Here is a 27,235-nt window from a genome sequence, read left to right on the forward strand (position 1 = left end):
TAACTGTCATTATACACGAATTCCCTCAGTGGCATGAACTGAGTCCAGCTACCCCCAAAATCTAATAGACATGCACGGAGCATATCTTTTAGTATCTGTATCGTCCTCTCAGTCTTCCTATCTGATTGAGGATGGAATACTATACTAAACGATAACTGAGACCCTAGAGCCTCCTACAAGCTCCTCCAAAATCGTGACGTGAAATGCGGGTCTCAATCTGACACTATGGATATTGGTACTCCATGGGAATGAACTATCTCTTGAACGTAAGGTCGAGGGAGTAGCTGATCTTGATAGGGAGAAAATAGGCGGGCTTAGTCAATCGGTCTACTATCACCCAAATCATATTCTGGTCATGAGATGTCGACGGTAGCCCTGAAACGAAGTCCATGGAAATATGATCCCATTTCCACTCTGGGATAAATAATGGCTGCAACTGGCCTGCCGACCTCTGGTGCTCAGCTTTTACCTACTGGAACGTCAAGCACTGGGCTACATACTCGGCAATCTCCCTCTTCATACCACTCCACCAATAAAACTCTCACAGATCCCTGTACATTTTCATACTACTGGGATGAACTGTATACAAGGATTTGTGAGCCTCCTCTAAAATAGTCCTCGTAATGTCAGCATCAGTAGGAACACACAGTCTGGAACGGAACCACAGAGCTTCATCATCTGAAATGTAGAATTCCTCTCCCTAACCACTCTGCACTCTGTCCATTACCTCTACTAATTCTGGATCTTCTTTCTGGGCGGCTTTAATTGTTTCCTGAAGAGTAGGCTATACCATTAGGCTGGCAGTGTATAATGGAGTATTACTCTCAATCAATTCAATGTCGAGCCCCTCTAGATCCATCATGATCGGACGCTGGATCTCCATAGCGGCCAACGCTGATACCCCAGACTTCCTGCTCAGTGCATTAGCCATCACATTTGCTTTCCCTGGGTGGTAACTGATAGTACAATCAAAATCCTTAATCAACTCTAACCACCTTCTCTGCCTCATATTCAATTCCTTCTAGGTGAAGAAATACTTTAAACTCTTATGGTCGGAGAAAATCTCGCACTGCTCACCGCACAAATAATGCCTCTAAATTTTCAATGCTTGTACCACTGCAGCCAATTCAAGATCATGGGTAGGGTAGTTCTTTTCGTATTCTTTCAACTGTATGGATGCATATGCCACCACCCTGTCATGTTGCATCAGTACACAGCCAAGTCCCTTCAAGGATGCATCACTGTAGATAGTATAACCCTCACCCCCAAACGGGATAATCAATACAGGCGCTGTGACTAACCTTTGCTTCAGTTCCTGAAAACTCTTCTCACAACTGTCGTCTCATTCAAATCTGGCATTCTTCCTAGTCAGTCATGTCAGAGGTCTTGATAAAACTGAGAACCCCTCAACAAAACGACGATAATATCCAGCTAACCCCATGAAACTCATGATCTCCTGGACATTCTTCGGTCTAGCCCAATTCACTACTACCTCAATTTTACTAAGATCCACAGAAATACCGTCTCTAGATACAACATGGCCCAAGAACACGACCTTCTCAAGCCAGAATTCAAATTTACTAAACTTGGCATACAACTTCCCGAAGTGTCTGCAAAACCTGCCTCAAGTGTGTCTCATCCTCCTCATAGCTCCTCGAATAGACCAGTACATCATCAATAAAAACAACAAAAAATTGGTCTAGGTATTGATGGAAGACTTTATTCATCAAGTCCATAAATACCGCAGGAGTATTCGTCAAACCAAATGGCATAACAAGAAACTCGTAATGCCCGTACCTAGTCCTGAAGGTCGTCTTCAAGACATCTTCTGCTTTCACTTTTATCTGATGGTAGCCTGACCTAAGATCGATCTTAGAATATACCCGTGTACCCTGAAGCTGATCAAACAAATCTTCGATACGGGGTAGAAGATACTTGTTTTTGATAGTCACCTTATTAATCTCCCTGTAATCTATACACATCCTCATAGACCCGTCCTTCTTTTTCACAAACAGTACTGGAGCTCTCCACAGAGATACACTAGGTCATATGAAGCCCTTATCAAGCAAATCTTGTAACTAATCTTTCAATTCTGCCAACTCTGCTGGCGTCATTCAGTACGGTACTTTAGAAATTGGCGCTGTACCTGGAAGTAGATCAATAGGGAAATCTACTTCACGATCAGGTGGTAGACCTGGTAATTCATCTGGGAACACATCTGTAAATTCTTTCACCACAGGAGTATTGATAAGTTTCAATTCATTTTCTAACATTTCCTTCACAAAAGCCACGAATCCCAGACAGCCATTTTGGAGCAACCTCCTTGCCTAAACAGTTGAGACCATCTGAGGTAAAGATTGCACTCGTGGCCTTGTAAATCAGAATTTTGGTTTCCCTAGGGGTCTGAATATCACTTCCCTTGCACGACAATCTATAATAGCAGAATTAGATGCTAGCCAATCTATGCCGAAGATGATGTCAAACCCGTGCATATTCAGCACCACCAAATTAGCGGATAAAATTCTTCCTTGAACATCAACTGGGCAACCATGAAGCATCCTACTACATCTCATCGTCGACCCGGTCAGTGTAGCCACTAATAACTCGACATCTAGTAATTGCGTTTCAACCCACATAATTTAACACACCCCAAGGACACAAACGAATGTGTGGCACCAGAATCAAAAAGTGCAATAACTTTAAATTAAAACATATTAACCGTACCTATCACCACGTCGCCGGCCGCCTCAGCATCACCCAATGTCAAATAGAAAATCCTAGTTGGGGCCATATTCCTCTTTTGGCCTCCACGTGGCGCCTGGTAACCTCCTCAAGGAGGTCTAGGAGCAGGAGCAGCACCAATCTGTGTTGGACACTCCCTTATCATATGCCCTAGCTCCCCGCACCTATAGCAGACACCCCGCCTGGCACGACACTCTCCTAAGTGTCTCTTCCTACAAGATGGGCAAGCTAGAGATGGTTGCACACCCTTGAAACCGTGGTTCCCAGTCTCCTGTCTCCGGTCTCTGTAATAACCATCTCTCTTCCATGAAGCACGGCCGACTCCCTACTTAGAATCAGAAGGTGCGGATCTCTTTTTCTGTCTCTGCTCCTCGGCCTCCAACCGTCTCTGCTCCTCGGCCTCCAACCAATCACCAATTTCTGCTATAGTGGCTCGGTCAACCAGCTTGGCGAAGTCCTGTAACTTTAGTATCAATACCTACTTATAGATTTCTTTCCTTAGGCCTCTTTCAAGCTGTCGTATCTTATTCACCTCATTTGAAATGATGTATGGGGCGAAGCGAGATAGCTCGATGAACCTCGCTGCGTATTGCTGCACTGACAGCTGTCCCTGCTTCATATTCAGGAACTCCTCAATCTTAGCCTCCCTGGACGAGACTGGAAAATACCTGTCGAAGAATATTTCTTCAAACTGATCCCACATCATCTTCATGGACGATACTGGAAAATACCTGTCGAAGAATATTTCTTTAAACTGCTCCCACGTCATCTTCATAGGTGCAATCCTCTGCTGCTCTAATAATCTCACCACTGACGATCATCTCTTGGTCTTTCAATTCAGTTTATATGTGGCAAATAATACCCTCTTGCACTCAGTTTTCAGCGACTGCAGGATCTGTTCCCCCCTGAGAAAGCTGGAGGATTCATCTTTATGAATTTCTCTATCAAACTACCGTGGCCTGCCGATGGACCACCTTGTTCCCTCGAACTCCTCGAAATTTCTACCATAACCTGCTATGCCACGCTGCGTAAGACAGAATCTAAATCACTACCTGCAGCGCTTGAGGGTCTAGCAGCCTCACTCCCACTATCATAGGCACTGTTGCCACCAGGGTACATCCTGAAAACAAATAACTTAACTCAGAACCCCTTCACTATACATATCACTCAACTCATATAATATATTCTCCTGATCTTAATTTAAGGTTCAATCCTGCAACCTAGATACCCAACCTGACAATAGTTTACCATGAATTTCTTGAAATCATCACCCTAGGAAAATCACACAAACCACCACCAAAGTCCTGCATCTAGACTACAAAACCAGACCTCAAATTCCCTTATCCTATACTATGGTATTATTACTGCTGCATTCTAGAGTCTACAGAACCTAGTATCCTAGGCTCTGATACCAAACTGTAACGACCTAAAAAAAAAAATCTTAATATAAAATGAAATATATTAATCGAAATAGAGAAAAAAACTCACCCGAAAACCCGTTGTACGGGTAGTTAATCACAGTGGAAACCTAAGCAGCAGTAAGTGTAAAATCTCAATCATCCAACCATAAAGCATAATACCAAAGTTTACTACATCATCAATATACTGTATTTATATACAGCCTCCAAAACATCAAATTAATCTTAGGATCATAAAACAAAAATCTCCTGATCCTAGATCAAAATCTTACCCTCCTAGTGGGGTAACTCAATAAGCTCAACGGCGGCCACGACCCATCGGTCTCTCAGGGTCTCCTGAAAAATTAATTAAGTTTGGGGGTGAGACACTTCTCAGTAAGGGAAAATAAACTAAATATAGCTGTGTGGCAATATGAACATTTAAGGAAATTATACATATACAGTACATTTCATATTTCCGTAAACATTCATCATATCGCATTGAATAATCATCTACTTTCATATTTTCTAATAAATCATATCGTACATAAAACTTCTGTTACAACTAGTAATACTAAAAACATACCCACGATGAATAGCTAACTGATGTCATGTATTACCCCCCCATGACGGGTTGTGCAGCCCAAAGGTGGGACCCGACAATGGCTGGCTGACCACTACCGAGTCAAAAATGTCTGTAAGTACGATGGGCCCGCCACACCCTGGTTCGGACTGCCAGGTGGACCTCCACACTCTACTAAAAGTCACATCGACTATCCATCTCCCACCCCATCATGGGGTGGTTAGCACCAATCTAACCATAGATATCTGATCTATAAGCTACGATACCGAGCTCTTGAATTGAACTTGTCATGCCCCAAACCCCGAAATGGGATCCACAGGTGAAAATGTAATCTAACCTGTCATTGTATCATACTAATCATCCACATATACAATACAAAGGATGAGGGTCCGACCCCGTGGGGTTCCTAGGCACCCTTAACACATCCAAACATAATCATGTACGTAGCGAGAAAAGGTCATTCTATACATATGTATGCAGTACCATACCAGAGTCTATACAAGAGCAAAACACGGGCTCTATCAAAACGTACAAACGGGTGCCCAAATACATCTCAAAATGGCAACCCACCAAAATAAAGTCCTAGCACTTACCCAAGTTCTAATCGCAGTACTCCGGCCACTACGCTCCCTACGCCAGGACGCTAGTTTCGGTTACTCTAAGGACCTGTAAAATGTACGTATAGCAGGGGTGAGACACCTCTTAGTAAGGAAGAACACATGTTATATCGGTGTGTGGCATTTGAGTGTTATCATGATACAACATACATGCAGTTAAATGCATTCCAGTACTAGTTCACACAGTGCATACACGTACACATACACATACATATGATCAGCAATCCTGGTGTCGTCACACCCTTCGACCAGAAGTCGGCTTGCGACATACGGTGTTGGCTCGTAGCCAACCTGCGAACACGGCGCCACCGACACATGGCTAGTCCCCGACTCCCATGGCATCGCACCGGCGCTAAGCTAGTGGATCCACACCCTTCGGCCTGATCTGTCAAAATAGGCTCACGCCCTCTGATATAGAGCCAGACACTCTTGCCTACATGGTAGGCAGTAAAACATGCCCTCGGATATAGAGCCGGACACTCTCAGTACCTGGAACAATTTCAGAACCGCGTTCCTACTAGCATTTCAACATATCACACATACATGCATGCTCATATAACCAAACAAACCACACCCATTTGGTAATCTAAATCATGGTTTTTCAAACAAATACAGTTTAAACAAGCCAAGGCATGACCATCCCCATATCACAGTATAAATCAACATATACATTGGGTTTTCAACAAAACCAAAGATGCAGCCCGTCGCCCCCTTTTTCCCAAAACTGTAATAATGAAAAACCCATAGTTTTCCCAGTTAGATCCTGCCAAATGAGTAGCCAAAACATATATAGGACCGTGAACCACAGTTCCACCGAGTCTGATTTTGAAAATAATCAATATAAACATAGTTCCCTTACCTTTTCCCCGAATTGCAAATCCTGAACTCCAAGGCCCCTAAATAGCAAACCGAGTTCCAAAACCTACAAATCACAGTATAGAATATACTCACAAGACTGTTCCCTACAAAACTATTAGATCAGAATTGAAAACCGAGCCTTACCTCGATTTTACACCGAAACCCAAAAATCTCCAAAACGGGATTCCGATCCGTAAATCTTGGAGAGAATTCTTCCACGATCCTCGTGGTAACTTCAGATTCCCGATTCCAACAACGATCGGTGAATAAATCTAGAGAGAGAGAGAGTAGGGAGAGTTATATAGAGAGAGAGAGAGAGAGAGAGAGAGAGAGAGAGAGAGAGAGAGAGAGAGAGAGAGAATTTGAAGTTTCTTAATGAAGAAGTAAAGAAAAGGATATTTATAGCCCTTTGACCCAGGCAATTTCGTAGACGAAATGGCGCACTCGTCGACAAATTTTCCATTGTCTTCATCGATGAATCGGTGGCTTCATCGACGAGTCTAGGATCTCCTATTTTTCTGAGACTCCTCGGCTTCTCCTCGTCGACGAGTCTCTGAATTTCATCGATGAGAAGAACAAAAACTTCATTGAAAAAATCTAGCTTCGTCGATGAGGCCCACTCTTTACTAAAATGCCCCTCTCTTTAAATAAACCATTATCACGGTTTAGGTTCTTACAGAACTAAACTAAAATCTGGGTTTTGATAACATATAATACATGATAATATAACATCTTTCATAATTTCATAAATACGGTCTTGCACCGAACATTTCATAAATACGGCCTCATACCGATCATTTCATAAATACGACTTCGCGTCGAAATCATACATAAATACGGCCTCGCGCCGAAATCATACATAAATATGGCCTCACGCCGAAATCATTTAATATATGCATATTATTTTGAAAATAATCAATTTATCATGTATTTTCAACATTATAATGTACTGTATTCTTTCATAATTTCTCAAAACATATTTCATTCATATCTTTGTCATATCCTGATATTTTCCACGTAAAAATAATATTCATGCCACACACTTGCTGTATAAAACCATACATTGTATTCTAAAATCATAGTTTTTGACATCTTATACATACATATTCATTTCAACATATTAGAAGTATTTTTCCCAGATGTACTATTTCCTTCGTAATATACATATATAATACATGCTTTTTTGAAAGTAAATTTACTTATACATAATAATAATTTGCATGAAAATATATGTTTTAGTTTATTCCCTTACCTGGCTACTGAGAAAAGCTCCTTTAAACTATGGTCTCACACCCGTAGGATTTCCTAATCAATACCCTGAAAATGAAAACTTCCAGTACTAAACTTCAGTATTTTCACATGTATATCATTTCCTATAACTACCGTAAGACCAAATTTGGCTTAAAAAGTCGTACCTCAACTTAGGGATGATTTCCAACTTGCTTTTACCAACGATCCGCTCCGGCAGATTCGGAGAGAACTTTCCCAAGAGCGTCGTGGTGGCTTCAGATCATTGAATTGGCATAAATTTAGCCCGAAATTAAAGAGAGAAGAGAGAGAAACCGAATGGAGAGAGAGAGAGAGAGAGAGAGAGAGAGAGAGAGAGAGAGAGACTGAAATTTTGCTAATTTTTGACATTTAAATTCGGGGTTTTGATATTTTTAGGATTGGATTCGTTGACGAGCCACGTCATCTCGTTGATGAGTCTTCAATAATTTCGTCGGCGAAAGCCACTCCTCATCCACGAAATTCAAACTACTCAAAACCTCTCTCGGTATTTCCTCATCGACGAATCCTGTCTTCGTCTATGAGGTCCTCTTATACACTCATTGACGAATCCCTTGTGTTCGTCGATGAGGCCCTAATAACGTCTCTCGGTTATTCCTTCAAAAGTGCAATGTTGTCGACTTCCTCCTTCTGTTACTATCTCCATTTTCCACCCTCTTAATCGTTATTTAAATACTATTATTCTTTGAGTCATCACAATCATTGGTTCATGGAAGTGTTTTCTAAATTGTATGGGCCTTTGACTCGATTGACCAGGAAGGGAGTGAAATTTGAGTGGACTAGTGATTGTGAGCAGTGTTTTCAGGAGTTGAAGCACTGGCTGGTTATTGCTCTGATTTTGACCATTCCTTCGGGGGATGGTGGTTTTGTGATCTATAGATATGCATCTCCAAAGGGTCTAGGATTTGTGCTTATGCAGTAGGGTAAGGCAGTAACTTATGCTACGCATGATTTGGAATTGACTACTATTGTATACGCACTGAAGATCTGACGACACTATTTGTATGGTGCGCACTATGAGATTTTCACTGATCACAAAAGCCTTAGGTATTTCTTCATGCAGAAGGAGATGAATATAAGGCAGAGACGGTGGTTTGAGTTGATCAAGGACAATTATTGCACCATCAGCTATCACCCAGGAAAAGCTAATGTGGTGGCTGATGCGTCGAGTCGAAAGTCAAAACATATGGTTGTATCTGTAGTTGTAGCTTGGCATCACATCAGACAGGATCTGGAGACCTCAGGTATAGAGTTAGTGCAGGGTGATCATCAGGCTTACCTTGCTTTTCTGGTGGTTCAGCTGACTCTGTTTGAGAGTATAAAGGTCGCGCAGGTTAGTGATGCGGAGTTGGCAGAGGTTATGGAAAAGGTACAACAGGGATTGGCTACAGAGTTTAACATCTCTGAAGGAGGTGTGTTGAGATTTGGGATGAGGCTATGTGTTCTGAATGATGATGACATCAAAAGGAATATTTTGGAGGAAGCGCATCGTTCGTTGTATACGGTACATTTTGGTAGTACAAAGATGTATCAGGACTTGCGTGAGACCTTATGGTGGAGTGGTATGAAGAGGCAGATTGCTCAGTTCATGGAGGTGTGTCTAACGTGTGAAAATAGGAGCATATCAGAGGCCGACAGGGCCGTTGCAGCCCTTAGCTATTCCGGAGTGGAAATAGGAGCATATTTCCATGGGTTTTGTGAACGATTTGCCGCCAGCGCTTCACGGAAAGAATGCTATTTGGGTGATTGTGGACAATTTGACGAAATATGCTCACTTTTTACCAATGAAGGTTAGCTACCCTTTGAGTAGGCTAGCAGACATGTATGTGCATGAGATAGTTAGGATGCATGGGGTACCAGTGTCCATTGTGTCAGATCGAGACCCGAGGTTTACGTCTCGATTCTGGACGAGCTTGTAGGAAGCACTGGGGACGAAGCTTACTTTCAGTACAACGTTCGACCCCCAGAGTAATGGACAGTCGAAGAGGACCATACAGATCTTGGAAGATATGTTGCGGGCTTGTGTGTTGAACTTCGGTGGTAGCTGGATACAGTTTATGCCACTAGTAGAGTTCGCGTACAACAATAGCTTCCAGGCTAGCATTGGGATGGCACCATTCGAAACTTTGTATGGTTGGAGGTGCCGATCTCCTTTGTATTGGGATGAGGTTGGTGAGCGTCAAGTGTTAGGACCTGAACTTGTGCAGCAGGTGTCTGAGAAGGTGGGTTTGATTCAGGAGAGGATTAAATTGGCTCAAAGTTGGTAGAAGAATTACGCATATATTCATCGTCATGAGTTAGAGTTCGGGGTCGGGGGTAAGGTATTTTTGAGGATCGCTCCAATGAAAGGGGTGATGAGATTTAGGAAGAAAGGCAAGCTGAGCCCAAAGTTTGTCGGACCATTTGAGGTTCTTGAGCGAGTGGGTCCGGTAGCCTCCAGGATTGCACTACCCCCAGCAGTCTCGAGGATCCACGATGTGTTTCACATATCCATGTTGAGAAGGTACGTGTTGGATCCTTCACATGTTATTAGATATGAGGATGTGGAGATTGGGGATACTTTAGCGTATGAAGAAATACCTGTTCAGATTCTGGACCGTAAAGTTTAGAAGTTACGTATCAAGGATATACTGTTAGTGAAGGTATTGGGGCGGAATCATGAGATTAAGGAAGCTTCTTCGGAATTGAAACTGAAATACGCTGGAAGTATCCACAACTAATCTGAGTATGTGTATTATATCCTACTTTGGGTTGGAATAGGTGGTTAGATGTTGGGAGTGTGTATGTTATAAACTCCTGAGACGATTTATGTATGCAACCACGGTATTCCTCCGCCATAAGTGAGTGTTTATATATATATATATTGTGATGGGGCTATGTTGTAGTTGTTGTCATTTTCTTTCTAGAATTGTGGATATATATTTGATTGTATGTTTGAGTTTATGAATAAGAGATTGCAAATTTTGAGGAAGAAATTTTTGTAAGGAGGGGAGGTTGTAAGAACTTGAACCATGATATATGGGTTTAATTAAGAGAGGGGAAAAATGGTAATCAAACAGGCTTTGTCGGCGAAGCCAGAGTTCGTCGATGAAGGCCTTATATTTCTCGTCGACGAGGTGCAAGGGTTCGTCAACGAGGGGAAGTCGAGAGATTTTTGGGAGTGCGACGAATTCAGAGGATCGTCAACGAGGAGAAGCCGAGGGGTTTTGGAAAATCAGAAATCCCAGGCTAGTCGATGAGGCCATCGTCTCGCCGACAAGCTGTCTATATGGTCTCGTCGATGAGGACGTCATTCATTGACGAGAAGTGGCCGGGTCAAAGGGCTATAAATAGATATTTTCATTACTTATCAACTAAGAAATCTCATTTTCTCTCTCTATCTCTCAAGAAACTCAACCTACTCTCCATCTCCCTAGATTTCCTTGCTATTCGTCATAGAATCGTGGATCTGAAGTTACCATGAGGATCGTGGAAGGATTCTCTACAATATCTATGGATCGGATTTTGGGCATTCTCAGGTTTTGTCCCAAAATCGAGGTAAGGGTCGGTTTTTAGTTCTGACTCAGCAGTTGTGAAGAGAATAGGTCTGTGAGCATATTTTGTATTGTGGTATATAGGTTTTGGAACTCTGTTCATTGTTTAGGGGCTTTGGAGTTCGGGATTGGTTCTTTGGGGGAAAGCTAAGGGGATTTAGTTTATGTCAATTATTTTTGAAATCAGACTCGGTGGAACTATGATCCATAGTCCTGTGTGCGTTTTGGTTACTCATTTTAGGGGGCCTAGCGGGTAAAATTTTGGGTTTTTCATGATTACAGTTTTGGAAAAAGGAGGCGACGGGATGCATCCCTGGTTTTGTTGGAAAACCATATGTATATGGTGATTTATACTGTGTTATAGGGATAGCCGTGCCTTGACTTGTTTAAACTGTATATGTTTAGAAAGTCATGATTTTAGATTACCAAATGAGTATGTTTTTGTTGGTTATATGAGCATGCATGTGTTGTATTTTGGTGAAATAAGAATGGGGTTCTGAATTGTTCCAAGTTTGAAAATTCGGCTTTTGCCGAAGAGTGCGCAATACCACTAGATCGATCAGCTTACAAGTTGAAGGGTGTGCGAACACCAGATCTGCATCGGTTCAACTCCGATGCTATGCTAGGTTATTGGGGGCACCGACATTTACCGAAGGGTGTGAAATATCACCAGATTATTGATTTTTATTTAAGGGTGTGACGACACTAGATTGTATTGCTTGTTTATGTGAAAATACTAGAACTGGTTTTGACTGTTAAACTATGCATGTTAGTATGCCATGATAACACTCATATGCCATATACCGATATAACCTGTATTCTTCCTTACTGAGAGGTGTTTCACCCCTACTGTATGTACATATTTTTCAGGTCCATCGAGCAACCGGAACTAGCGTCCTTGTGTGGGAGTGTAGTGGTCGGTGTACTGCGGACAGTACTTGGGTAAGTACAAGGACTGTATCAGGTGGTCCTTTGTGATTTTTGGGTTGACACCCGAGTTTTGTATTGTCTTATGGACCAAGATTTCCTTTTTGTATAGACTCTAGTATGTACAGATTATGTATAGAATGACCTTTTTCCATTGCGTATGTTCTGATGTAAATGGATATGTATAGGGTGCCTAGGAACCCTACGACGTCGGACCCTCTTTCATTATCTTGTGTATGGTTGTTTTTTATAACACGGGGTCAGATTAGGTTACTAATTCACCCCTAGGTCCCATTACCGGGTTCGAGGCGTGACATCAACATTCATCCAACGAAGCTTGGCTTGCCCTGTTAACCTCCATTTTGCAAATTTAACCCAATGAGGGTCAGTCATTTTATACCAATCAAAATAGGAATCCATCCTAGTCAACCAATTTTGGAAGACTTTAGGGTCCATCTGCCCATCATAGGTGGGGGCTTCTATCTTTATTGGCTTCATTACATCCTCATAAGGATCACGATGGTCCCTTCGGTAAGATCGATCTCCTAACATAAAGGTCATCAACGTCATAGTCCTCATCATCCCAATGTTGGGCATAGGGCTCATGATGTGGGGGTATCCTAGCAATGTCATCTTGGTCACTCACTCGCCTTTGTGGAGGTAGGGATGGTCTTTCTCTAGGAGTCATAAGTGGCTCTCTCTCAACATGAATCCTACGACCTCGGTAAGGATTCCCGACTTGAGTAGACATCCTAGGGGTTGGGAAAGGATTCGGAGAGCACTAGAGTAGCCCTTTGGAATGGTTCTTGGTTACGCAAATTAAGTTCAAGTGTAAACCTAACATAACTAAGGTCCAAATACCCAAAATTTAGAGTATAAGTGGACTATTCTAGGCAAAATTGTCACCCATTTTCTAGACACCCGAGAGCTGCTAAAGGATTTTCAACAATGAACAACTTTTGGAATTTGGGGCATACCTTTTGCTAAAGAACTCCAAATAAGGAGATCTTGGAGTCAAAATAAAGCTAAGAAAATTTTCCACAATTTTTTGTTTAAGGTTTTAGAAAATGGGAAGGTTTTGACAATGAAAATCGCACATCAATTCTGCAGATGGAAAATAAAGGTGTTGGGACTTAAAAGGTTTGCCTAATTCGACCTAAGCTCTGATACCAAGATGATGTAGGACGGGAATGGTCCACCTATGTCCTACGATTCAACCCTCACACAAGAACATACACTTAAACACTTTAACTTGAGAATTTAATTATCTGAACATAAACACAATAAATAATGTTTTATTTCACATGTTCAAGGATTTTGAAAAGTTGTATGACTTGTCCAGCAATTAAGTCCCAATTGGTTCTTTCACAAAGGAATCAAGTTATATGCTAAAAAGTTTTTATTTCAAATATTCAAGAATCAAAGTTCTATGTTAGCAAACTAATATTCATACAATTGATTATAACTAGCAAGTACCAATATTGCAATCTATGGATCAAATGGGTTATTCAAAGATGTGATTTTAAACTACTAGTAAGGGTTCACAAGATATAGAAAATGATTCAAACACAAGTACTGAAGTTACCAAGGGATTAATGTGGATGACTTTACGTTTTCCACACGTAGTTAGGTCACACCGTAGGTCCTTCGTACAAGCTTTGAATCACAATATGAACGTAGCAATGAAATGTAGACGATGATTGTCGTGTGGGTGTATGAAGGTATGGGCCGTGTGGTGTTGATGGGTGTCGTGAGAGTATTAGATGGAGGAAGGGTTGATGGAGTCATTGGATAGTTTAGTTGTTTCTCACCACTTGTTCTCTGGAGAGAACGCTGTAGCCTCACACTAATCACTCACAAGGAGAGGGACAAGTTTTACAAACTCAAGCAAAGAAATGTTTCTTCTATATTCAACTTCAACTTCATATCTTGTTCTTATAATAAGAAGGTTATTTATAGGGATAGCCTGGGAGACAAAGCATTAAACACTCAACAACTCTCAACAATTTTTAACAACAACTCTCAACAACTTTCAATAACTATTAACTTGATACAATTAATACTTACTAAAAAAACAAGGAACTCCAACTCATAAGCACACAAATCAAGCTTAGTTGTCTTATATTATTACAATTCAAATTTAAAATTTTAACATATTCCAAAAGGAAGGCCAAAACTATGTGGGGCCTATTGAAGCCATGTGGGGCTCACATGGGTTTTGAGTTGGACTTTACTTCAATACTTCACTTGGGTCTTCAAGCACCTAATAATCTTGAAATAACATATCCACGAAAAAATATAAATTAACACAATAACAAAGTCTTCACATCAAAAAAGTCTTCCATCAAAGAAGTAGAAGATCTTCAATTGATCTCATGTATTCCTGCAAAATACATATAAACAATAGTGGACATCTAGAGGTCGTCCACGTATCACCATGTCAGCAAAGGAGTGGACATCGGGAGGTCGTCCATGTGTCATCACATCAGTAAAGAGGATACATAAGGCATGTTGATCTCCATCAAATAGAAAACGAAAAGAAGAAGAACCTATTTATGGGATATATTGTAAAAAAAAGCAAAATACTATGTTAGTACATCCTCTACAAATATTCATGATCACCCTACTTGCTTCTTATGTAGGAATAAGGGACACGTAAATTTCAATTGTCCTTTTAAAAAGAAGTATGTCAAAATAAAAAATGAATGGAAAGTTAACACTAAAAATAGATATAACTTAGACATAATTAAGAAGGTTTGGGTTCGAAAAGTAACACCGTAAATCCTTCCATATAGGTATGCTTTAGGGCCTCTCCATTAAAGGAAAAATGGTACTTGGACATCGGGTGTTCAAGAAACATGACCAGGGATAGAACGAAGTTCAATACCCTAAGCGACTGACAAAGTTTTTCCAATCGATTGACAAATAAATAATTTGTTTTTGAAACAACCTGAGAGGACCCAGGCGATTGACTAGTGATGACCTAGTCGACTGGCTCTCTTCTACCTTTGAATTCTCAGTGTTTTAATGAATCCATGCGACTGACTCTTTATTCCTAGTCGACTGACTCTTCGAGATTTCAAATTTTAAATATTACGAGAAGTTTACAAATTTGATTTTTTTGAATTCTAAATGTTATGAAAACTTAGGAATCACTCCAAGTCACTTAGGGAACACAAAATAATCTTGTTTAAATATCTATAAATACCCCTCAAGGCTAAGGATTCAATACACCAAGCAAATACACAACAATTAAGCTTTCTTGCTCTTAATACTCTCAAAGCTCTCTTGCTCTCAAACTCTCTGAAGTTCCTTACTGAGTTTTGTTGTGAAACTCTCATAATTTTGAGCTTACTTTGAATTCTTTCAATCTAGAAAGAAAGCTCACAGTGATATACTTCTAAGGCTTCAAATTCTTTCAATTGTTATTTTGAATTAAAGTATATTAGTGCTCAATCGTTATACTAATCAGCTTTTGTTGAGAGTGTCTTTGTACACCAAATTTGTTTCTTGTTTTGTAGACGGTTCAGGTCTTTGAATCGTTATTGAACCAAGCATGGGGTATCGTTTGGAGAGGGGAACTCTAGCTTATTGAAGGAGAGATTGTAAAGGCTGCTCCTGCCTGTCAAAGAAGTGTGTAAGGTTGCTCTTGCCCTTAAAGGAGTGGTATAGTGGAATCCTTCGGTGTGTGTGCCTAAGGTGAAGATGTAGGCGGGTATAGCTGAATCTCGTAAAACTCGTGTCTCACTCTCTTCCCTACTCTCATTTAATTTTCAGTTCATATAAATTGCGTGGTTGGATTTTAATTTTCTATTCATAATAACTACAAGGATTGGATTTTAAATAAATTGAAAATTAATTTGACCTTGGGATTTCGGAAACCAAAATGGGAGTATGTTAATTGGTTGATCGATATTTATTGCGGAAACCATAAGGAAGTACGTTGATCAGTTAACACCCAAGACTTATTAATTAAAAGTTTGTTTAAATTATGAATTTTTGGAAGAGTGTTGGAATTTGAAATTGTGTTTCATATTGAGAAATCAAGTTCACAAATACAGGGATTTTATCAACTACATACTTAAACTCTACTTTGGGTTACTCAAGTGCAGAATTTTTGAAGCATTGCTGAATTTATTCTATATTGTGAATTGCGTTTTGGTTATCTTGGTTGTATTGAATTAAATTGTTGAAAGGGATATTCAAATTAATATATTCATTCATAAAGGTTTATAACTAAATAAATTTTCGTCGAACTTGTGATTGAAAATCAATTTTGAGTGTGTGGTTGCTGAACTTAAAACAAGTTGAGAATTGGATTTTATATGCCCTCTTTCCCACACTTAAAACATCGCACGTCCTTCCTCTTTTTGGAATTAGATCGAGTCCTATTGTTACTCAGTCCACCCCAGAACTTGCTCCTACCATGATCCTAATTCCCCTTCACCAAGAGCCCTTCACCTTGAGTATTTTCATCGCTGATGTTCTTCCTTTGATGAAAACTCAACAGGGCACTCATGATATCCTCCAACTCCAGAGTCTCTTTCCCCTATGTTAGAGTCGTAACCAGATTCTGATACGTAGGAGACATAGGTACGAAATTCAGCAGCATCAATGCTTTGTCTTCATCCTCAAACTTCACATCAACTCGCTTCAGATTGCTGATAATCTAATTAAATATGTTGATGTGTTGATTTAGGTCTGAATCCTCTACCATCTTAAGCCCAAAAAGTCTTTGCTTAAGATACAACATGTTCGATAAAGACTTGGACATGTACTGTCTCTCCAGTTTCTTCCAAACTGTCACTGGTGATTCCTTATCCATGACATAATACATCACGTCATCGGCCAGATAAAGCTTGATAGTAGCCACACCTTTTGCTTCCAACTCCTTCTAACTTGTGTCGTCCATGCCTTCGAGTTGTTTTTCGTGTAGTGCCTTCACCATACCTTGTAGCACAAGCACGTCCTTAACCCTCCTTTGCCAACGTCCGAAATTTATTGTTCCATCGAACTTACCAATATCAAATTTTTCTGAAGAAATCTTAGCCATTGCAACCTAGCTTTGATACCAATATTTTGTGCAAAGTGGCTTGAATGCCAATGCGCAACGAAAACAAAAAAATCGAATTGGAACAAGTAATGCAAGCAACCAACGATGAATATATGGAAACATAATCATAATGAGAATAAATGAAAGCAATAAAATCAAAGACACAATAATTTACGTGGTTCGACAATGTGCCTACGTCCATGGGAGCAGGCAACTGATTTTCACTATCAATTCGTCAAGCATACATCAAGGGTTACAAAATATAGTTTATATTCTAACCCTATGCTCACAAAAGACTTAGAATACATTTAAAACACTTCTGTAGCAAATCTCAGAGGAAAAACCTCCAAATCCCCTAATCTACTGATCTCCAAATTCAAAAAATCGTGATCTATGCCGAACGAAACCGTCGACAATTTTAGGCAAACCGTCGATGGTTAAGTACCGAGAGCTATTTCTTTTACCAATTGAAACAGTCGACAGTTATCTCCCGAGGCAAAAACTGTCAATCGTCGTCGACTAAACAGTTGACGGTTTCTTCCTGCAACTAGCCTCCTGGTGCTTTGCTTCACCATGTTTTCCTGATGCATGTGTTCCACTCAATATAAGCCACATTTCCAATACAAAACGAACCCAAATGAAAACGTATTTCAAAAGAAATTTTTTTTTATCATGCTTTACTTTAAAACTCTAGATTTTCAAAGATTTAAATGAGCAACAAGTTTTACTATATAATGGTTAGACAAAATGGAGTGTCTACAATGAACTTATTTAACAAGTAAGATCATGTGAGTGCTTACCATTGATCTATATATTAACTAGTTAGTTTGCAAGCAAAAGTTAAATGATCTCTCTCATGAACCTAGTGAACTGAATGTGATAAAGCTTGAGCTCAGGTTTAATTAGTGAACAAAAAATATAGGATCAAGTTATTGACTCATTTACTTTAATACATAAATGATGAATTTAGTTAAGTCAGTATCAATTTGAGCACCGAGTATATCACAATTGGTTCGACTTTTTTATGATCCTACATCTTACTAAATCTATACTAATAAAAACTCGAAAGAATATCGTGTCTGTATCCTACGTTTGTAATCTTCCTAATATAGAATTTTTTTAAGGTAATAATTAATAAGAAATTTTTTCATTTATTACTAAATCTTTTAACATCTAAAGAGAGTATCTCCTCAATTCAAGCATTGAGGAGAATAAAGAAAAAATGTGCTAATTTTTTTTATCAAAAGATTTGTACTCATCGAGAAAAAGAGTTTGACTTTTTTCTTTTTTTTTAGCTTGAAAACATAGATAAATATACTAGTGAATGTGATTGAATAAAATACAAAAAATAAGATGAGTTCCTCAAGAAAAGGTGGACTACTTTAGCTAGACGTTGAAGGAAAAATTTAAAAGTTAGTTTGAGAGAATTATTTAATCTTCTTGTAAGCAAAATTAAATTTATAAATTAGAATAAAAAATATTAGTATTCCCTCCTCGCAGTATCACAAAATTATAAAATAATAATCAAGAAGAAGAAAAATGAGAGGAAGAAGAAGCCAACAATGTTTATAATATTAAGTAGATATCATGACCCTTTGACAAATGACATCAGAAACCATTTTCACTTGTCGACATCTTTCATTATTCAAGTGAGATAAATTAACATCTTTTGTATATGTTTGTATGACTAAGAAAAATTTAAAGTCTAATGCAATTTTTTATAGGGTAATGTGAGATTAAGAAAAGATTTATTTTAATTTATTGATGCTTAAGAGTTTACATCGTGTTTTTCTTGTTGATGATATTTGGAGTCTCTTTGTGTTAAAGGGTAAAGCTAATTTTAAGTCAATGAAAACCTCTTCTCCATGAAGACTTTAATTAATTTAATTAATGTAAGCGTTTAAAGGCTGCCTTTTTTTATGCTGTTTATTGGTTGGAAATATAGTATATGTATCCATATACATGCCTTGTATTGTGTATAAAACTACTTGAGAAATGCAAAACTGGGTGCTAAATATTTTTCATCCATTTTTTCTTTTTCCTTGCTTAATTCTCTAACAATTGATAATTAAGGAAAAAGTAGACTAAAACTAGGGTAATTTAGTGAATCAATTTTTTTTTTCAGAAAAATATATATTTAAAACAATTTCGTACATGATTATTTTTTTCTTGTGGTATATAAGATCACCAATAGATTCCTCGATTGTGTATTGAAAGTTCGTATTGTATCTCTTTTTTGTTTGTTGAATTGATTTTGAATAAGAGGCGAGGCTTGTCAAATTAATCAAAGTTGAAACTCTATAAATCCTCAAAAAATGGCATAAAATCCTAAAAGATATTCATATTAATTTTTACTATTTTTATTGAGCTTCACTTGCGATCCAATACAGAATTTCGAAATTGATCAATAGATATAACATATAACTTAAACTTTAAATCTGACGTCACATATAGCTTTTTTAGTTATCTCATCAATTTTCAATAGAAGTAATAATGCAAGACTTGAAGCCCCCTGGATTCCAAACTATAGCAAAAAGAGCTTACTTGGCTACAACTATTTGTGGGATTTGGCATTTTAGAAACCTGGGAAAATTTGAAGGGAAAGATACACCAATTGATGCTATGATCAAACATATTTAGATGCATGTTTATAGAACTGTTTATGAGAAATTCTCATTTCTTTAGGAGCTGAGGAGTTGAGTTGGACAGTCTACCCTTTTTTTATAGACTTGTAATAACCCGGATAATTATTGTAATTAAATAATAAAAGGAATGAGAGGAAAATAATTTTTTTATATATAAGGGTGCAGTAGGGCCTCGTCAACGAGTGTAGAAGTGCTCATCGACGAGGACATGCATCTCATCGACGATAATTTACCGAGAGGCCTATTCTAAGGTTTGAAACTCGTCGATGAGGAGACAGCGTTCGTCCACGAGATCCCTGCATTGCCTCGTTGATGAGGCCATGGGTCTCGTCGACGAGTCCACGCGGACCAACTTTCTATACAAAGCTGACAATTATTTTTCCTGCGAGAATTTCAGATCCTATTCACTCTTTTTCTCTCTCTAGAAAATGCACCCTCTGACTTCTCTCTAGGTTTCCGGCTCCGTCTCTCCCCGGTTCGAGGTTCCAAAGCTACCACGTTGATCCTGGGGAGATTCTCTATAACATAATCGGAGCAAAATGTTGATTTGAGAAGTTTGGGAACCATTCCAAAATCAAGGTAAGTGAATTATTTGAGTATCTTCAGTATTACCCAATTCATTTGAGGTCAGATACTGTATTATATGTGAATATACTGGGGTTTTGTGAAGTAAAATTAGGTTATTATATTTTCATGAATAGGATGTTTTGGGACCCTACAGGCAAGGGTTGAGGACCTCAGTGGGGGGTATTGCAGGAACCAAGGTAAATGGCGTATGGATTATAGTTTTGGATTTGGGGAATATGTGGATTTGGGGAATATGTAAACGATAATTATTTAGGTGAATTCAGTTGTTTGATTTGGGAAATATATGTGTAAATCGCAGGATGTTGAAATTATAAATGTCGTATGTGTGAGATTGTAGATAGCAGCTAATGTTCAGATAGTCAAATAAGGGAAATATACTATGCTAGGAATTTTAGTATGGTTATCAGCGAAAATTATGTGTTTTATCATATTATTATTATTCAGATTATAATATATATATATATATATATATATATATTTGTGTGTGTGTGTTTAGCAGAAAATATAGATTTTAGAGAATGTGAATTTATTTATTTAAATCATGTGGCATGAGCTTATAGTATATTAGCACAGTATTTACGCAGCTACAAATATCATGATTCATAGTGTATATGTATAGAGATAGATATATATTTACCAGACTGTTATTTATAGATATTATACAGACAAGTATTTTATGGTAATTACAGAATGCCATGTTTTTCGAAACCATAACATTCAGACTAGATTTATAGTGTTATGGTTATTTTGGAATCATGATGAAAACAATAGGATATCTATCGAAATAGTATGTACAGTATCCGACCCTGATGAATTTACTTATGTTCTGTTAGTAAAGCACAACACCGTTGCTATTTTCATAGCATAATGCAACCACATATCTCAGATAGTATGGGGATTCCGTCAACCATGCCAATGGAGAGGTTGCAGTCTCCCTAGTATTCTAGGTTGAGGAGGTCGGTTTGACGAGGTAGTTACCAGTTTCGTGCTTAGGAGAGGATGCAGTTTGGTTGCACTGGGGATTGGTAGAGTAGAATTGACTTACCTGATAGGCCAACTAGGATTAAGTCCCACCTATGGGCCACACAACCCTTTCATGCGGGGATTAAATCATGACACATAGTTTTTCAGGGTAAACACTTCAATTATATATATATGTATACAAATTTATGGAATATCAACAACATAGTATGATATTAGAAGTATGAAAAGTAGAAAATTCAGATATTATAGTTATGCTTTAAACTATGATAAATGCAAGTTATACCATATATTGAGTTATCAGCTTTTACAGTTCCAAATATTATCATTATAATATTTATGAAACTCAGTTGCCCCACACTAGTGATGACATATCCCCTCTTACTGAGCATTGTATCATCCTAGTGGTTTAACATTTTTCAGGTAATCCAGTTAGGCGAACAGATCAGGCTCGCAGAAAGAGAAATCTTTTGTACTGCCCTATTTTAAAGGGTAAGTGTGTTCTGGGGAATATATTTTTGGAGTAGATGAAACTGGGGTGATGTGTAAAAATGTGTATATGGTTTGGAAACACTGTATTCTGGTATTGTATATATCGATGTATGACTTTATGTTTTCCACTGCATAGGTGTGCCGGTTTATGTACAGGAATGCCTCAGAGTCATCTGGGCCCTGAGATGTTATAACAGGTATACAGGGGTATCAGAGTAATTTATATATAAAAAAATGGTGAAATTTTTGGGTCGTTACAAGATTTATTATCCTTGAATGTAATATGATGTCTGAATGGCTAGTTTGTCCCTGGGTATGCCAAGTTAGATTGTTTCTAGGACTTTTCCTTTCATGTATGATTTTGTCAGATGTAAATCCCGGGGATGCCCAGTGTATTTGTACATACTATTTTGAGGAATATATTTACCTTTACAAATAAAATAAAATAAAATAATAATAATAATAATAATAATAATAATAATAATAATAATAATAATAATAATAATAATAATGCAAGAATTGAAGCCCCCACGGGCGTGGTGCGGTGGAAAGGCGTTGGCACATACAAACGAAGCATTGTGTGTTCGAGTTAGGTTGACGCACTCAGCGCAAACAGTGCTCACAGTTAACTAGGTTTGACCAGGTCCTATAACCTGTAACCTGACATGGGTCCTAGACTCAGATTTGACGAACGTCCAATTGGCGCCCAAAAATCGTGTCTGCATCTGGATTTACAAGGGAGGTGCACCAGGGGGGAAGGTCGCCACCCCGTGGGTTTGGTGCCGCATCGGGGGTCCGAAGGGTTCGTCGGTGGCAGGAGTTCCCATGAGAATCAATAATAATAATAATAATAATAATAATAATAATAATAATATGCATATTTCTAGTGACAATGCACTAGCTCATACCTTTCAACTAAGATTAAATATATGTTCATTTACCCTTTTTTTTAAAGTATGTGCGTGTATGTATAGTTTAATTTTTTTTTTTTATCATAAAGTCTTTTGCAAACATGTTTTCACATTTTAAGAAACGAAACATGTGCTTCTAAATACATACCTTGTGACCAACTTTTAAAAAGTAACAACAATAAAAATAATAATAATAATACAAAAACCAATAAACATCCTTAATTAGAGAAGCCCTAAATTCCCGAGCCTCCATAGCTAGCTAGCTAGCTAGCTATTAACTTATTAAGTCAACTTATTGCTTAATTTGTATTGTAACATGAGTTTGATTAGGCCAACACGCTGTGTATATCCTCCCTATATAAACCCAACAATGGCCTTCATTTTATGCATGCAAATTAAGGTAACATCTCAAAGCTGGTCACTAAAATATTTACAGTATACACACACACAAATATATATTGAAGATGAAGATGGGTGGCTTAGAGCTAAAAACCCTCCGATTCATTGTTTCCATAACATTGATTGTTTGGTCTTTCACGTCGACTGATCACATCTGCTATGCAAGAAGACATGGCCAACCTGCGCAGGAGAGCCCCGCCGGCTCAATTAGTGTACTAGACAGTGGTGCTAAATGTGATGGAAAAACTGATGACACAAAGGTATATATCATTTTCCTCTCTCTCTCTCTCTCTCTCTCTCTCTCTCTCTATATATATATATATATATATATATTGAAAATATTTTTAAAATATCTCAAAACTTATTTTCAAGTTTTGAATGCTATTTTAGATAAATTAAAGGATGATAATTTGTAAAATAATAGATATTCTCTAAAATTGGATTTAAGATACAAGCTGTTGTGTAGGACAGCCAAATATTACTCTATTTTTATTTTGAAAGGTAAGCGATTCACATGCATTCTTCATGTTAATATTTGAAGTGTAAAGGAGATAAGAAATATAAACATTATTTGAGATGTGCATTTTCACAATATGTATGTATGTACACTCAAATATATATATATATATATATATATATATATTACTTAATTTACAGTTTTAAATTTACTATTTTTTAGAAGATAGAACATAAATTTTATAAATAATTAATTAAATTACTTAATCCCTGTGCGTGAACATTCTATATCAGGCATTTCAAAAAGCATGGGCAAAAGCTTGTAACACGGAGAAGTCGACAATGTTGGTTCCGTCTGGGCGCACCTGTCTGCTTGGCTACATCGTTTTCTCTGGACCTTGCAAATTAAACGTTGCATTTCGGGTAAATTTTGGTTATATATATTTGGATAAGTACTAATCTTTTCAAAATAGTATTTTGGATTTGCCTCTGTATCTGACCGAGACGCTTTAGTGTAGTGTATCTCGAAAAAATTAGTATTTTCAATATACTGATGTTGAGAAATTATTAAATATACCATGTTAATTTATACATCGAATTTTATATGATTTTATTATATATATGCATTTTAATTAATTTAATCAGTTTTTTAGGCATGACAAAATCATATATATTAGATTCGTTGTATACACTAAATATGCTTAATATTTTTTTTAGTGATGAAAATACTCAAGAGAAGACACAGGGGCTAACGTTGGGATCCAGGTCCATCCCCAGGGCTCTTGAGAGACTCTCAATATACAATCCCCCCAATAGTTATAATAATTTTCTTTATCAATATATATTAAGAAGTAGACATACACACATAATATAGAATATATAATATTTTATATTATATATTTTTGATTTATTGTAATCAGTACTGTAATGGTTTATGGATGGCTGTGTTGTGTTGCAGTTGGATGGGACAATGATTGCACCCGCAAGCACAAGCAGCAGTGTGTGGGGATCGAATCGCGAACAGTGGCTCCTATTCCAGAATGTGCAAGATTTTGTATTAAGTGGCGACGGTGTGATTGATGGACAAGGCCATGTCTGGTGGAAGTCTGAAATTGATGACAATATTAACCAAGCTCCTCATCTTCAAACAAGTCTTCCTCCCAAAACCATTAATGCTTCCCTAACAGTAAGTATTAAGTATACACGCACACAAACACGTATCCACATTATCATTAATTATTAATTAATTAGCTAGCCTTCTTGAGAATTTTGTTCTGGGAGAGTCCTGTTCAGATCGATGCAGAGCCAAGTGCCGCCGGCTCATAGTCGACTCTATTGCCTGCGCCTAGCTTTGTATCTGGTTTGCACACTCCCAATATACACACACACAACAGTGTGATTAAAGCTAATCACGTATTTTTGACAATGGCATGTGGGTAGTGGATGGACAGCGCTAAGAAGGGAAAGTCTGGTTCTGGACAACGAGGCAACAAGCCAGATTCAGTACGTATATATACTACTCAACCTCCCAACAATTTTGTTTTTTTGTTTTTTGGGATTCTTGAAAAAGAAAGAAAGGAAAAATCAATAGTTGAGGATTTTTTTTTTTTTTTTTTTGGAGAGATGAATAGTTAAGTTAATTTTATGGATGACTCTGCACTTATTTGCAGGCACTGAGGTTTGCTGACTCGAGAGGTGTGACAGTCACTGGCATTAAAATTCAAAACAGTCCTCAAATGCATCTTAAATTTGAAGGGTGCAGCAATGTTCGGGTTTTGGCAATTACTATTTCATCTCCTGGCGATAGTCCTAATACGGATGGGATCCATCTCGAAAACACTCGAGACGTATTTATCGACGGCCCTGTTATTGCATGCGGTAATTATTAACTAATTTAATTAATTTAACTAGTACTATATATACTTATCATCTTAACATCACACTTTTAGTTATTCACTGTTTTATATAATTATACTATAGATATATGTTTCTTTATTATTAACTATTATTATATATTGCTGCTTATATTCAAATTAATAATTAATTTTAAGTGAATTTTCTTAAATTTTAATGACATAATTAATTAAACAATATATATTTTACTGATAAATTTTTTAAACATCACAGAATAAAGGTGGGCAGTAAGACTAAAACCCAAAGACTTTGCCTAAAAACTTAATGTATTAGGTTGGAGACAAATAATGTGTTTCAAATTTAACATATATATTGCCTTGTTGGCAATGATATAGTGGACGACCATCCTCTGCACGCATGTATGACCGTCTACTATTAGTGATTCCAACAAAAAGTGATGGCGCAACATGTCTTTATCACAAGTGATCAATTATTGCGTGCTTGCGTACAGGTGATGATTGTATATCGGTGCAAACCGGAAGCTCGAACGTGTTGGCGCAGAACGTGTTCTGCGGACCCGGACATGGAATCAGCATAGGCGGGCTAGGAAAAGGCGACTCCAGAGCATGCGTCTCCAACATCACTGTCCGAAACAGCTCCATCCATGATACCAGCAATGGCGTGCGAATTAAAACATGGCAGGTACTCATCAATTTATTAAGGAAAAATAGGGACTTTCCGATTTTGTTATTCTGAGAAGATGTAAATGAGCCCGGCAGCCGCTCGCACCTTGTGCCTTCTCGATCGAGATGACAAAATCGGGAATCCTATCTTCCCCGATTTGTTAATATCCCTCAAATTAATATAACATCGAGCACGTACGTTCAAAGCAACCAAGCCACTAATTAATTTAAACATTTTGAGTTCAGTTTCTCACAAAACAATCATTACATTGACAAGGAGTATGGTAAGGTGTTTCAGAAACAGCCGATCAATTTACCATATCATTGGTTTTGAACGCAGGGGGGTTCAGGCTCGGCGAGCAAAATAACGTTCGCGGACATTCGAGTGAGCGATGTTGAAAACGTGATCGTCCTCGATCAATACTACTGCGATACAGAGGGAGATGGACATTGCCCTAACAAAACAACAGCAGTGGAAGTATGGGACGTGCACTTTGAGAAAATAGTAGGGACGTTCGTAAAGTCAGCATTGTATATGGCATGCAGCGACAGCTCGCCGTGCACGGGCATATCTCTGGCCGGCATACAGCTCCGTCAGGCGGCGGCCAAGGTCGACCATGCAGAATCAGTGTGCTGGCAGGCGTTTGGGCAGGTGACAGATTTCGAAGCCCCTGGCTCCTCCTGCATAAAGCCCGAGAGGTATAGTAGAACTCGCTCCGCTGGTGCAGAGTCCTGTTGAAGCTAGCAGGCGTATGGGCATATATATATAGAAATATATATAAATAAATTCTCCATCAATAAAGTTGGAGTAATTAATTAGATTGATATGAATAATACAAATATATGGAATAAAGGAGCGAATTAAGTATCAATGTAATAATAATGTGGGGGGTTTTAATAATTAGCTTGCTGGGTGAAGATCCAGTGTGGGAAACCCTATGATTTGTAGCAGTAAACCCCTCTGCAACTGCAAGGGATCAATGTTAAAGCAATAAAATTATGGACTGGAATGATTTTTCTCTTAGTCAAGCTTTTGATCTTCAATTCTCTCTTCTCTAGCTTCTCTTCAATATATCCTGCACTGTGGTATGTATTATGATTTTTTATTTGAACTATTTTTTTATGTTCCCCATGAACCCTTTTAAAAACAGGCTTTAGAGATTAGGGCTTTGCTTTTCAGTTTCCATTTCAGGCATAGATCTCTCCATCCCTCCGTATTTTATTTAAAT

The 27,235-nt window shown here is 38.2% G+C and overlaps 1 protein-coding gene across 1 annotated transcript; it reads left to right on the plus strand.

Annotated features, from left to right (window-relative positions):
* Positions 1 to 23,084: 23,084 nt before the first annotated feature.
* Positions 23,085 to 27,030, plus strand: LOC131167555 (polygalacturonase At1g48100-like). The gene is made up of 7 exons (XM_058126357.1): positions 23,085 to 23,273; positions 23,764 to 23,892; positions 24,428 to 24,655; positions 24,910 to 24,972; positions 25,140 to 25,347; positions 25,835 to 26,025; positions 26,347 to 27,030. Exons 1-7 carry the CDS (start codon positions 23,085 to 23,087, stop codon positions 26,743 to 26,745), a joined length of 1,407 nt encoding a protein of 468 aa, XP_057982340.1. The 3' UTR covers positions 26,746 to 27,030.
* The last annotated feature ends 205 nt before the right edge of the window (positions 27,031 to 27,235 follow it).

This window comes from Malania oleifera, chromosome 11 (genome assembly GCF_029873635.1).
Source record: "Malania oleifera isolate guangnan ecotype guangnan chromosome 11, ASM2987363v1, whole genome shotgun sequence".
Classification (NCBI taxonomy): Eukaryota; Viridiplantae; Streptophyta; class Magnoliopsida; order Santalales; family Ximeniaceae; genus Malania; species Malania oleifera.

Bases quoted from the DNA above. Each gene is read 5' to 3' on its own strand.
- LOC131167555 (XM_058126357.1), top strand. From the start codon at position 23,085: ATGGGTGGCTTAGAGCTAAAAACCCTCCGATTCATTGTTTCCATAACA. The intron at 23,274-23,763 runs GTATATATCATT...ATTCTATATCAG, and splicing joins GAAAAACTGATGACACAAAG to GCATTTCAAAAAGCATGGGC. The intron at 24,973-25,139 runs GTACGTATATAT...ACTTATTTGCAG, and splicing joins GAGGCAACAAGCCAGATTCA to GCACTGAGGTTTGCTGACTC.